General features: G+C 33.2%; 1 protein-coding gene across 24 annotated transcripts in view; it reads left to right on the top strand.

Annotated features, from left to right (window-relative positions):
• Positions 1-14,849, top strand: part of LOC135835117 (speckle-type POZ protein B-like) — a 203,234-nt gene that overhangs the window by 12,808 nt on the left and 175,577 nt on the right. The window contains exon 2 of one of the 24 annotated variants that reach the window (XM_065349225.1): positions 12,229-13,538. The exons of 20 other annotated variants lie outside the window; for them this stretch is intronic. In XM_065349225.1, coding sequence (XP_065205297.1) covers positions 12,311-13,384 — 1,074 coding nt within the window. In that variant the 5' untranslated portion in view covers positions 12,229-12,310 and the 3' untranslated portion in view covers positions 13,385-13,538. Of the gene's footprint in view, positions 1-966; positions 2,530-4,667; positions 6,281-8,603; positions 9,923-12,228; positions 13,539-14,849 lie in introns of those variants that run through there. 3 more of the 24 variants (XM_065349241.1, XM_065349230.1, XM_065349219.1) reach the window with 3 other exon arrangements.

Raw genomic sequence — 14,849 nt, 5'->3', positions numbered from 1 at the left:
GTAATGTTTCTTTTCAAAATTTTCTTGAAGTAGTTCTTTGATAAATAACAGTCAAGTTGTCATAATTTTTGCTAAAATTGCAAAATTGTGCTTTTTTTGCGAAAACGTCCAAGAAGCACTGATTTTTGCCTCGCATGTCTAAAAAGTTTTCGTTTTGTTTCGAAGTTTGCCATACAGCTTCACATATGAGATATTATAGAGATCACCTAATTTGTCGTTTGTATACTTATCGTACTAAGACTATTCCACCAGTGCTATCGTGCTAAATTTTTCTTTTCTTGTTCAATATTGAAATTCGCAAAAAAATTATTGTTCAAATTTAAATAATGCAAGACCAACAAAAATCAATTTCTGACATCAAAAATAATATCATTTTCTTACTTACCTATTTCTTACTGTTGTAAATTTTGAGAATATTAAATTGCTTTGAAATTGAAAAGTGTCACATTAATGTCCAAATGCTGAGTTCTCCGAATGACACAAAAAAAGTTAGAGAAAATAGCTTGGGATCGAGGGAGAAGGGGAATTAGAATTCTCTGGAAATGTTTTTTGAAGGGTTGTGAATTCCGTGAAGTAATAATTACAAACTTCATACCCAAATTTTCTAGCTGAAACTATTATTTATACAAACCAACGACATGCCATGTTATCTTTAGTTATTCTAAACATGGTCGTCATTTATATGAGCATTTTTTAACGCAGAGGTGAATTTTTCGTCTACAAAGAAAGGGTCCCTCGCCACGGGATCCGCTCTCCACTTCCTAAGCATAATAATCTGTAATATGTATTCGAAAAATAATCATCTCATAAATCTACTCATAATGTGTTTAAAATTATTTTAACATGAAGAACTCAATAGTAATTTGTGGATTTCTGATTTATTGTGATAAAAAATCCTGATGAAATGTAAAAATGACGAGAATATTATAGACAATTATATCGGTGAAAATGATTTTCTGATTCTAGGTAATTGGACAGCTCGAAGACTCTGATCGGATCATAATTTTTGGATGAAAACTCGCTTGATTTTCGTTTTGTTGAGTCGTTTGTCGCAACATGTCGAGTCTTTGTGGTTCAGTTTGCAAATCAAATGCGTGTAACACAAAAATCCACTACGATGAAGCAAGATACGTTTGGACAATTGAAAATTTCGGCGTTCTTGAGGCCAACGGAACACCCGTACATTCCCCTGGGTTTCCATCTGTTACGAATAGTAAAGTTAAATGGAAGCTGTTGCTTCATCCTAATTCCATAAATGCCAATGATCATATCGGTATTTTCTTCTACTTAAGTTTAGAAAGCAGCATTGAAAACACTAACAAAATATTCGCGAACACGGTTTTTTCTATTCTAAATGAAGTATACAAAGAAGAATACAATCACACAACGGCCATCGAAGAATTTCCACATCCAAACATTAGAACGCAAAGTCATGGCATTTCGAAATTCGTTAAAAAAGACGAAAAGTTTAGAAACAAGATCCTGTTGAACAATACATTGAGGATTCGTTGCGAAATAAAGTTTTCCGATGTGAAAGATTTCATCGAAAGTTGTTCTCATCAAAGTGAATTTCACCTCGAGGTGCCCGAATGTAACTTCTCCGAAAACTTCGTATCATTGTTTGAAAATCAAGAATTAACGGACGTCATCATTTCTACAAAGGGTAAAGATTATCCTGCTCACAAGACTGTTTTAGCTGCTCGTAGTCCAGTTTTTCGTGCCATGTTCAAACACAATACAATAGAAAGCCAGCTAAATCGTATAGATATTGAAGATATAAACGAAGCAGTTGTTGGTGAAATGTTGAAATACATTTATACTGGGAAAAGCTCGAATTTGAAGATGTTGGCGGGGGAATTATTGGCAGCGGCGGATAAATACGATTTGTATCAGTTAAAAATGATGAGCGCCAAAACCCTACTCGAAGGATTGTCGGTTGAAAATGCTGCGAATGTTTTGGCGTTAGCAGATACGCACGGTGTCAAAGAACTCAAAAACGAAGTGATCAAATTTATTGCTTCGAAACCGACCGAAGTGTTGGCTACCGAAGGCTGGAAGAGTATTCGATCGAACTTCGAGTTAGTCGATGAAGTACTATGTTTGGCTTTAGCTCGACGAAATACGAGTATGCCAAACAACTGACTGAATTTGGTACCCTAAGTACTTTGTACTCATTTTATGTGAATGTAGCAAAATGACGAATTATCGAACTGTATCTTATCTTATTTTCGAATAAATTTTTGGTATTTGTAATTTGCTTCGATTCTGTAATATCTGAGTATTGATGGTCTTGTTTTTCAAAGTAAAAATGTTATTCAGAGTGAAACCGTAATTTTAAAATTATTTGAAATTTTAATTGATACGGTTTTTGAATAAACCCATATTACAATGTAAATATAGCAAAATGATGAAATATCAAACTGTATCTTATCTTATTTTCGAATAGTTTATTGATATTTGTATTTGTTTCAATTCTGTAATATCTGTGTATTGATGGTCTTGTGTTTCAAAGTAAAAATATTATTCAGAGTGAAACTTTAATTTGAAAATGATTCAAAATTTGAATTTATGTAGTTGTCTATTTGAACCCTTTGCTCCAAGTGATCCGAAAACCCATTGAAAATCATAATGGCTGTTCACATATTCATTACTGCGAATGCAAAATTATATTATGAAAAATGAAGGCGATTCAACCGGCTGAATGATTTTAATTTGGTGGTCGTCAGGTCGTGGTTGATTGAGTGAGCCTGAAAGTCGATTTCCAACTTGGAAATTACGTAAATATTTATTGAATAAGAGTATTGAAACATTAAAATGTTTTCTACAAAACTGAAAATTCATTTGATTTCTAAATTTCAACTTTTTGTTAGGACACTAAATTGTAAACCGAATGTGAGATGAAGATGAAGGAGGGGTTCCCAAAATTACGCAATTCTACGTTTTTAAATAAAAATGATAAAACAAAGGAAATGTCAGCAATTTTGATCCAAATTCAGATCGATGGTGTAATTCGGCGTCTTTTTTATGATGCTTTACGAGGAAAAAAATCGTTGACATAAATTGACCGTTTTGAGCTGCATTTTTGCATTTTTGAAGATTGAAATATATGTTGTGCATACACGAAAATGTCCATTTTCGGAAAAGTTGTCAAACAGTGTTAATTTTTGAAGAAAAAAATATCAAAAAGCGTGAATTTTTTGCAAAATAGTCAAGAAGTTCCCATTTTTGGCACAATTGTTAAAAAGTGTTAATTTTCGTCAAAGTTTTCAAAAAATTCCCATTTCTGGTTAAATTTTTAAATATTTCTGTTCTTGCCAAAATTGCAAAAAAAAATCCTGGTTTTGTTAAGACTCAAGAAATCAGTTTTTTTTTTTCAAATCTATCAGAGAATGTCAATCTTTGGTGAGATTGACGAAAAATTGTAATGTTTTTTGTCAAAATTCTCTAGAAGTAGTTTTTTGATAAAACAGTCAAATTTCTGTCAAAATTGCTAAAAAATTCGTGTTTTTTTGCCAAAACATTCAAAAGCACTGATTTTTGCCTAGTATGCCTGAACAGTCCTCTTTTTGTTTTAAAGTTTGCCATGTAACTTCATTTTCTATTTACATCGTTGAAATCGCGTAGTTTGTTGTTCGATTTATACTTTTATCTATCGTGGACATCGCTTCATTTATCGTTCATTCTGTTAGAAACTTCTAGTGAAAATTTTTAAATTATTGTAGTTCTTTCTATGTATGAGGTAGGTACATACGAGATATTGTAGAAATCACCTAATTTGTCGTTCGTTTCTTATGGAATGGTGAAATACATTTTTTTGTTGTGAAACACATTTTTCTCTCGTGCAAACCTCTCTTTTATCGTCATTAAATTGTTTATCGTGCTAATCCCCCTTTTTGAAGTAACAGTAAATTGCACCAATTTTTCTTGTTCAAAATTGAAATTTACAAAAAAATCAATGTTCAAATATGAAACATGTAGGGCTGGGCCATCCAAATTAATTTTTGACATCAAAAATAATAATACTTTGTTATTTATATCTTGAATTTGTGAATTTGTGGGAGCTTTTGCCTTCGCTTCATTTTGATACTGCTTTGAAATTGAAAAATGTCGCATTAATGTCCAAATGCGGAGTTCTCCGAATGACACAATAATAAAAGTTGGAGAAAATAGCTTGGGGTCGAGGGAGAAGGGGAATGAGGATTCTCTCGAAATGTCTTTTGAAGGGTTGTGAATTCCGTTAGATACCCTGTTGAAGTAATAATTACAAACTTCGTACCCAAATTTTCTAGCTGAAACTATTATTTTTACAAACCAACGCCACGCCATGTTGTTTTTAGCTATTCCAAAGATGGTCGGTCATTTATAAGAGCATTTTCTAATGCAGAGGTGAATTTTTCGTCTACGAAGAAAGGGTCCCTCGCCCCGGGACCCGCTCCCCACTAAACATAATAATCTGTAATCTGTATTCGAAAAATAATCATCTCATAAATCTATACATACATACCTATTACATAATGTATTAAAGATTATTTTAGCATGAAGAACTCGATAGCATGCAATTTGTGGATTTCTGATTTACTGTGAATGAAAAAAAATTCTGATGAATTGTAAAACTGACAAGAATATTATAGAGAATTATATCGGTGAAAATGATTTTCTGATTCTAGATAATTGGACGGATCGAAGACCGTGATCAGATCATAATTTTTGGATGAAAAAATCGCTTGATTTTCGTTGTGTTGATTCGTTTGTCATAACATGTCGTCTAGTCTTTGTGATTCAGTTTGCAAATTAAATGCGTGTAACACGAAAGTCCTCTATGATGAAGCAAGATACGTTTGGACAATCGAAAATTTTGATTTTCTCGAAGCCAAAGGAAAACTATTACATTCACCTGCGTTTCCATCTGTTACGAATACTCAAGTTCAATGGACGTTAAGGCTTTATCCTAATTCCATGAATGCAAATGATTATATGGGTATTTTCATCTTCACCAAAAACACTTCCGGAATGGCGAAAAAAATATTTGCGAAAACGGTTTTTTCTGTTCTAAATGAAGAATTCAAAGAAGAATGCAGTCAGACTACAGCTGTCAGAGAATTTCCAAATATAAAAACTAGTGGCATTTGGAAATTCGTTAAAAAAGATGAAACGTTTAGGAACAAGTTTCTGTTGAACAATACATTGAGGATTCGTTGCGTAGTAAAGTTTTCCGATGTGAAAGATTTCATTGAAAGTTGTTCTGATGAATGTGAATTTAACCTCAAGGTGCCTGAATGTAACTTCTCCGAAAACTTCGTATCATTGTTTGAAAATCAGGAGCTAACGGACGTTGTCCTTTCCGTGAATGGTAAAGATTATCCTGCTCACAAGACTGTATTGGCTGCTCGTAGTCCAGTTTTCCTAGCCATGTTCAAACATAATACAAAAGAAAACCAGCTAAATCGTGTAGAAATTGAAGATATTAACGATGCAGTTGTTGGTGAAATGTTGAGATACATTTATACTGGGAAGTGCGAAAATTTAGAAAATTTGGCTGCTGAATTATTGGCGACAGCTGATAAATATGATTTGTATCGATTGAAAATGATGTGCGCCAAGACCCTGATCGAAAGATTGTCGGTTGAAAATGCTGCGAGTGTATTGGCGTTAGCAGATATACACGGTGTCAAAGAACTTAAAAACGCAGTGGTCAAATTTATTGTTTCGAAACCTACCCAAGTGTTGGCTACAGAAGGCTGGAAGAGTATTCGATCGAACTTCGAGTTAGTCGATGAAGTACTATGTTTGGCTTTAGCTCGACGAAATACGAGTATGTCAAACAACTGACTGAATTTGGTACCCTAAGTACTTAATACTCATTTTATGTGAATGTAGCAAAATGACGAATTATCGAACTGTATCTTATCTTATTTTCGAATAAATTTTTGATATTTGTAATTTGCTTCGATTCTGTAATATCTGAATATTGATGGGCTTGTTTTTCAAAGTAAAAATGTCATTCAGAGTGAAACTGTAATTTGAAATTTTAATTGATATCTATCCGTTGAAAATCATATTGGCTGTCCACACATTTTTTTACTGCGAATGCAAAATTATAGGTACGTAGTACGTACATATTATGAAAAATGAAGGCGATTCATCTGGCTGAATTATTTGAATTTGGTGGTCGTGGTTGATTGAGTTGAGCCCGAAAGTTGATTTCCAACTTCAAAAGAACGTGAATGAATATTTATTGAATAAGAATATTGAAACATGAAAGTTTTTTCTGCTAAATTGAAAATTCAATTGATTTTAAAATTTCGTCCTTCTGTTTGAACTAAGTTTGAATAATTTATGGTAAACCGAATGTGTGATGAAGATGAAGGAGGGGTTCCCAAAATGACGCAATTCAATGTTTTTAATGAAACGTGGAAAACATCAGCAATTTAATCTAAATTCAGATTGGTAGTGCATTCGGCATCTTTTTTATGATGCATTACGAGGAAAAAAATTGTCGACAAAAATTTACCATTATGGGCAGGATTTTTGCATTTTTGAAATTCTTCTACCAATTTAAAAACTGCTGAATAAAATAAATGTTGTGCATGCACAAAAATGTGAATTTTCGGAAAAGTTGTCCAAAAGTGTTACTTTTTGAAGGAAAGAATATCAAAAACAGGGTGTCTACAGTCTACCAGGTCGCTATGTCGCTAAAAGTCGCGAAAAGGTCGCGATTTTCGCCAAAAATACCAAAAAGTCGCGAAAAATTGTCCCGATTTTAATTTTTTTAAATTTTTCGTATTATTATTCAATGTTAATGCTACTGACAAATTAGCATTTTAAATAATCATAAAAATTCAAAATTTCAAAAGCTTTCGCCCGAGCGAATTCATTTTCTTTGGCCAAAAGTCAAGTCTTCATGCTAGAAAAATTGACTTCTCACATCAAAAATTATATTTTTTCACTTCTGGAGAATTGTGAATTTTCGTTTTACCAGTGCTTTTGCCCTCAGTTTGCTGGGTTCGTACGGGTCATGTATGTGTATTTTTAGAAATACCTATTGTAATCTTTTGGAAATTATTGTTAGATTGCTGGAGGAGCAGGACCGTCGAGAGGGGGAAAGAGGAGAGTTTACCCTGACTCGCTCATTCTGGAGGGTTCGACAAAAAAGGGCCCGTGATAGAAGAAAAACGTGTTTTTTTACTTTTCAATAGTCAAATTTTCAAAAGCTTTTGCTCGAGCTTGTTTTCTTTTCTTTTTGCACATCGAAATTTTTGAAAAAATATCATTCAACTTTCAAAGTTTTAAGGTGAAAGAATGAACTTCTCGCTTGAACAAAAAGAAAAATTAGTGGTTGAAATGGCTAGAAAAAAAACAATCGAAGAAATTGAAATTTTAGAACTGAAGAAAGTTAGTTAGATGGAAAAGGAAAAAAAAAGCTCGAAAATTTGGATGACTATTCATGTCACATGGAAACTATTGAAAGTTGTCCAAACCTCCCCCCTCCCACCACTCAATAAGTGCGAACTTTATCAGAATCCAATTTTTTTCGTTAGAAAATGAGGGGGGGGGTACTAAGAAAAAGTCGCGAAAAGTCGCTATTTTTGAAAATTAAATTTTGGTAGACACCCTGAAAAAGCATCAATTATTGGTAAAATAGTCAATATTGCGCATTTTTGGCACCATTGCTATGAAACTTCATTATGTACATACGAGATATTGTAGAAATCACCTAATTTGTCGTTCATTTTCAATGGAATCGTGTAATACTTACGTATAGGTTAATTTTTTTGTAATGAAACACTTTTTTCTATCGTGCAATCCTCTCTTTTATCGTGAAAAAATTATTAATCGTATTAATAACCCACTTTTTTGAAGTAGGTCACGGTAAATTGCACCCATTTTTCTTTTCTTGTTCAAAATTGAAATTCACAAAAAAGTTATTGTTCAAATTTGAAACATGCAAGGCCAACAAAATCAATTTCTGACATCAAAAATAATATTATTTTGTTATTTATGTCTTGAATTTGTAAATTTTGGGGAGGTTTTGCCTTTGCTTCGTTTGATATTTCCTTGAAATTGAAAAATGTCACGTTAATGTTCAAATGCGGTGTTCTCCGAATGACACAAAAAAAAGTTGAAAAAATTGCTGGGGAACTGCGGAGGGATAATAAAAATTCTCTGGAGGCGTTTTTTTGAACGGTTGCAAATTCCGTTAGATACCCTGTTAAAGTAGTAATTACAAATTTTGTAACCAAATTTTCTAGCTGAAAATATTATTTTTACAAGCCAACGCCATGCCATGTATTTTCAGCTACTCTAAAGAGGGTCGTCATTTATGAGCATTATTTTCAATGCAGAGGTGAATTTTTCTTAGACGAAGAAGGGTCTCTCGCCGGAATCAGGCTTTCCACTAAGCATAATAATCTGTAATCAGTATTCGAAAAATAATCATCTCATAAGTCTATACAATTACATAATGTGTTGAAAATTATGTCAACATGAAGAACTCGATAGCATGCAATTTGTGGATTTCTGATTTACTGTGAATGAAGAAAAAATCCTGATGAATTGTTTATAGACAATTACCTATATCGGTGAAAATGATTTTTTGATTCTAGGTGATTGGACAGATCGAATCCAGTGATCAGATCATAATTTTTGGATGAAAAATCACTCGATTTTCGTTGTGTTGATTCGTTTGTTCCAACATGCTGTCGAGTCTTAGTGGTTCAGTTTGCAAATCAAATGCGAGTAACACAAAAATCGGCTACGATGAAGCAAGATACGTTTGGACAATTGAAGATTTCGGTTCTGTCGAGGCCAAAGGAGAACGATTACTTTCTCCTGCTTTTTCATCTGTTACGAATACTCAAGTTCAATGGAGCTTATTGCTTTATCCCAACTCCAATACAAACGCAAATGATCATATCGGTATTTTCATCTACTTAAGTGCAGATAGCAGCTTTGAAAAGAGCAAAAAACTATTCGCGAAAACGGTTTTTTCTATTCTAAATGAAGAATACCATCAGACAACGGATATCGAAGAATTTCTGCATCCAAATGTTGTGTTCGGAAGTCCTGGCCTTTGGAAATTCATTAAAAAAGATGAAAAGTTCAGGAACAAGTTCCTGTTGAACAATACATTGAAGATTCTTTGCGAAGTGAAGTTTTCCGAATGTAAATTTCACCTCGAGGTGCCCGAATGTAACTTCTTCGAAAATTTCGTATCATTGTTTGAAAACCGAGAGTTAACGGACGTCATCATTTCTGCGAACGGTAAAGATTATCCTGCTCACAAGGCTGTTTTAGCTGCTCGTAGTCCAGTTTTCCTAGCCATGTTCAAACATGATACAAAGGAAAACCAGCTAAACCGTATAGAAATTGAAGATATAAACGAAGTAGTTATTGGCGAGATGTTGAAATACATTTATACTGGGAAGTGCGCAAATTTAGAAATCGTGGCAGGAGAATTATTGGCGGCAGCTGATAAATATGATTTGTACCGATTGAAAATGATATGCGCCAAGACCCTACTCGAAGGATTGTCGGTTGAAAACGCTGCAAGTGTTTTGGCGTTAGCAGATATGCACGGTGTTAAAGGACTCAAAAACGAAGTGATCAAATTTATCGTTTCGAAACCTACCGAAGTGTTGACTACAGAAGGATGGAAGAGTATTAGATCGAACTTCGAGTTAGTCGATGAAGTATGTTTAGCTTTAGCTAAGCGATGTACGTGTAAGTGTATGTTAAACAACTGACTGAATTTGGTAATCTACTTCAAACTCACCTTATGTAATTGTAAATGTAGCAAAATGACGAAATGTCGAACTGTTTCTTATCTTATTTTCGAATAGATTATTGATATTTGTAATTTGCTTCAATTCTGTAATATCTGAGTATTGATGGTCTTGTGTTTCAAAGTAAAAAATAAATATTATTCAGAGTGAAACGTTAATTTAAAAATTGAGTTGATACGGTTGTCTATTTGAATTCTGTGCGCCAATAGATCCAAAAATCCATTGGAAATCATAATGGCTATTCACGTATTGGTTTCTACAAAGGCAAAGTTACCTATACATTTTATGAAAAATAAAGGCGATTCGTCTGGCTGAATTATTTGAATTTGATGGTTGTGGTTGATTGACTGAGCCTGATAGTTGATTTCCAACTTCATAATTACATGAATATTGATTGAATAAGAATATTGAAACATGAAAATTTTTCAGTGTTGCAAGAGTGCTGGTTTCAGCACTATACTCACTCCTTACTCACTCCAAAGGAAATGTTAACACTCTTACTCCACTCCTACTCCACTCCTTACTCCCATTGTTTTTCATTATTTTTCAGGAATTTTGACTCTACAGATATTGAGTGATTGATTACATCCATAAATTAAAGGTGTAAGATGGTAAAAGTATATCAATAATTGATAAAATAATATCATTGATGATAACTAATGAGAAAAACAGTAAAATAAACAACTAAAAAAATTGAAAATACTGAAAATACGTGAGTAACAGCAACATTTTGATGTAATTAGTCACAAAATTAGGGGAAAAAAGAGGAGTAAGGAATTTTGATTTGACAACACTCCAACTCCACTCCTACTCCTTTCAAAAATTCTCACTCCTTGCACTCCTACTCTTACTCCACTCTTGCAACACTGAAATTTTTTCTACAAAATTGAAAATTCAATTGATTTCAAAATTTCGTCTCTCTGGTTGAACACTATTGTAAACCGAATTATGTGTGGTGAATGATGATGAAGGAAGGAGTTCCCAAAATGACGCAATGAATGTTTTTACATGAAAATTATACATATAAAAGTGAAAAATATCAGCATTTTTGATCCAAATTCAGATCGATGGTTTAATTCGATGTCTTTTTTATGCATTACGAGAAAAAAAATTGTTGACAAAAATTGACCATTTTGAGCAAGATTTTTTCATCTCACAAGTTCTCCAACCAATTTAAAAACTGTTGAACGAAATATATTATTTGGGGACAATTTACCTTGCGCAATTGTCCGGATACCGAAATATATGTTGTGCATACACAACAACGTTCATTTTTGTCAAAATTTTCGAAAATTTTTAAATAGGTGGACCTGTTTTTGCCAAAATTGCTAAAAAATTCTGGTTTTGTTAAGGTTGTTAAAAATTTTCGTTAATCAAATTTATCAGCGAGTGTCAGTTTTTGGTGAGATTGACGAAAAATTGTAATGTTTTTTTTTTTTTGGTCAAAATTCTCTAGATGTAGTTTTTTGATAAAACAGTCAAATGGTCGTAATTTTTGCCAAAATTGCTATGAAATTTGCGGGTTTTTCGCCAAAAAGTCCAAGAAGCACTGATTTTTGCCTTGCATAACTAAAAAGTCCTCTTGGTATCGAATTTTATATAGCATGTAACTTCATTTTCTATTTACATCGTGGAAATCGCATAATTTGTCGTTCGATTTAATTTTATTTATCGTGGATATCGCCTCATTTATCCTTCATTTTGTTATAAAAACTTCTGGTAAAATTTTAAAAATTTTTGTCGTTCTCAAAAAACTTATTGTTCAAATTTGAAAATTGCAAGGCCAACAAAATGAATTTCTGACATCAAAAATAATATCGTTTTGTTACAAATTTTGGGTAGGTTTTGCATTCGCTTCGTTCGATATTGCTTTGAAATTATTGAAAAATGTTACTTTAATGTTCAATAATGCAGTGTTCTGCGAATGACACAAAAATAGGTGAAATTGCTGGGTGCGTGGAAGGGGGGAATAAAAATTCTCTGCTAATGTTTTTTGAACGTTTGCGAATTTCGTTAAATATCTACCCTGTTGAAGAAATATGTAATTACAAACATTGTTTTTACCACCCAAAGCCATGCCATGTTATTTTTAGCTATTCTAAAGAGGGCCGTCATTTATGAGTATTTTTTAATGCAGAGGTAAATTTTTCGTAGACGAAGAAAGTTCCCTCGGCCTCGCCAAGATCCGCCTTCCACTAAACATAATAATCAGCATTCGGAAAATAATCATCTCATTAATCATACATATTGTGTTGAGAATCATTTTAACATCACTTCCCTGTGAATTCCATTTATGCAATAACGCATCTGCAAGAAGTACTTGATAGTAGTTTGTGGATTTCTGGTTTATTGTGAAAAAAATCCTAATGTGTAGAATTTGAAATGTAAAAACGACCAGTATATTATAGACTATTATACATCGGTGAAAATGATTTTTTGTTTCTAGGTGATTGGGGCAGATCGAAGACAGTGATCAACTGATCAGATAAATCCCTTGATTTTCGTTGTGTTGATTCGTTTGTCCCAACATGTCGTCGAGTCTTTGTGGTTCGGTTTGCAAATCAAATGCGTGTGACACAAGGATCCACTATGATGAAGCGAGATACGTTTGGACAATTGAAGATTTCGATTCTCTCGAGGCCAAAGGAAGACAATTACATTCACCTGCGTTTCCATCTGTTACGAATACTCAAGTTCAATGGGAGTTAGCGCTTAATCTTAATTCCACGAAAGCAAATGGTCATATTGGTATTGGCATCTACTTAAGTACAGACACCAGCTATGAAAAGGCCAAAAAAATATTTGCGAAAACGGTTTTTTCTATTCTAAATGAAGAATCCAAAGAAGAATACAGTCAAACAACGACCATCAAGGAATTTTCAAATGAAAACGTTTTAAACATCAGTAGCATTTCGAAATTCATTAGAAAAGATGAAAAGTTTAGGAACAAGTTCCTGTTGAACAATACGTTAAAGATTCGCTGCGAAGTAAAGTTTTCCGATGTGGAAGATATCATTAGAAGTTCTCATCAATGTGAATTTCACCTCGAGTTGCCCAAATGTAACTTCTCCAAAAACTTCGTATCATTGTTCGAAAATCAGGAATTCACTGACGTTGTAATTTCCGTAAATGGCAAAGATTTCCCTGCCCATAAGGTTGCTTTAGCTGCTCGTAGTCCAGTTTTTCACGCCATGTTCAAGCATAATACAAAAGAAAACCAGCTAAATCGTGTAGATATTGAAGATATTAATGAACAAGTTGTGGGTGAAATGTTGAAATACATTTATAGTGGGAAATGCGCGAATTTGGATATGTTTGCTGGACAATTATTAGCAGCGGCCGATAAATATGATTTGTACCGATTGAAAATGATGTGCGCCAATTCCTTACTCGAAAGATTGACGGTTGAAAATGCCGTGAGGGTTTTGGCGTTAGCAGATATGCACGGTGTCAATGAACTTAAAAACGAAGTGATCAAGTTTATCGTTTCGAAACCTACCGAAGTGTTCGCTACAGAAGGCTGGAAGAGTATTCGATCGAACTTCATGTTAGCCGATGAAGTGAGCGTAGCTTTAGCTCGGCGATGTGTGTCAAACAACTGACTGAATTTAGTGTTCTACTTTACAGTCATATTCTGTAAATGTAGCAAAATAACTAAATATCAAACTGTATCTTCTCTTATTTTCGAATAGATTATTGTTACTTACTTATTTGTAATTGTTGTGTTTCAAAGTAAAAATATTATTCAGAGTGAAACTTTGATTTGAAAATGATTTATAATTTGAATTTATGTGGTTGTCTATTTGAATCCTTCGCGCCAATTGATCCGAAAACCCATTGGAAATCATAATGGCTGTTCACATATTCATTTCTGCGAATCCAAAATTATATTATGAAAAATGAAGGCGATTCATCCGGTTGAATTATTTGAATTGGTGGTCGTCAGGTCGTGGTTGATTGAGTGAGCCTGAAAGTTGATTTCCAACTACAAAATTACGTGAATATTTATTGAATACGAATTTTGAAACATTTTCTACAAAATTGAAAATTCAATTGATTTCAAAATTTCGTCTTTCAGTTTGGACACTTCATTGTAAACCGAATTATGTGTGATGATGATGATGAAGGAAGGGTTACCAAAATGACACAATTCTATACGTTTTTAAAATATAAAAATCAGCAATTTTGATCCGAATTCTGATCGATGGTGTTATTCAGCGCCTTATTTATGATTGATGCATTACGAGGAAAAAAAATTGTCGACAAAAATTGACCATTTTGGGCAAGATTTTTGCATTTTTGAAGTTCTGTTACCAATTTAAAAACTGCTGATTTAATTATATTATGTTGTGCATACGCAAAAATGTCCATTTTCGGAAAAGTTGTCAAACTTTGTTAGTTTTTGAAGGAAAAAATATCAAAAAGCGTGAATTTTTTGTAAAATAGTCAAGAAGTTCCCATTTTTGGCCCAATTGTTGTAAAGTGTTAATTATTTTCGTCCAAGTTTTCAAAAAATGTTCATTTCTGGTAAAATTTTTCAATAGTCCTGTTCTTGCCAAAATTGCTAAAAAAAAAATCCTGGTTTTCCATTTTTTTGTGGTGAAACACATTTTTCTATTGTGCAATCCTCTATTTTATCCTGAACAAATTATTTATCGTGCTAACCCACATTTTTAAAGTAACGGTAAATTCCATCCATTTTTCTTTTCTTGTTCAAAATTGAAATTTACAAAAAAATTATTGTTCAAATTTGAAAAGTGCAAGGTCAACAAAATCAATTTCCGACATTAAAAATAATATTAGGTATTTCGTTTTTCATTTCTTCAATTGGTAAATTTTGGGTAGGTTTTGCCTTCGCTTCGTTCGATATTGCTTTGAAATTGAAAAATGTCGCATTAATGTTCAAACGTAGTGTTCTCCGAATAACACAAAAAAAGTTGAAAAAAATCGCTTAGAGCCTGAGGAGGGGGAATAAAAATTCTCTGGATATGTTTTTTGAACGGTTGCGAATTCCGTTTGATACCTTGTTGAGGTAATTTGTTTTTACAAGCCGACGCCATGCCATGT

Source organism: Planococcus citri, chromosome 2 (genome assembly GCF_950023065.1).
Source record: "Planococcus citri chromosome 2, ihPlaCitr1.1, whole genome shotgun sequence".
NCBI classification, from domain to species: domain Eukaryota; kingdom Metazoa; phylum Arthropoda; class Insecta; order Hemiptera; family Pseudococcidae; genus Planococcus; species Planococcus citri.
Note: the sequence above shows the minus strand (reverse complement) of the source record. Positions and strands in the feature narration are given on the sequence as shown.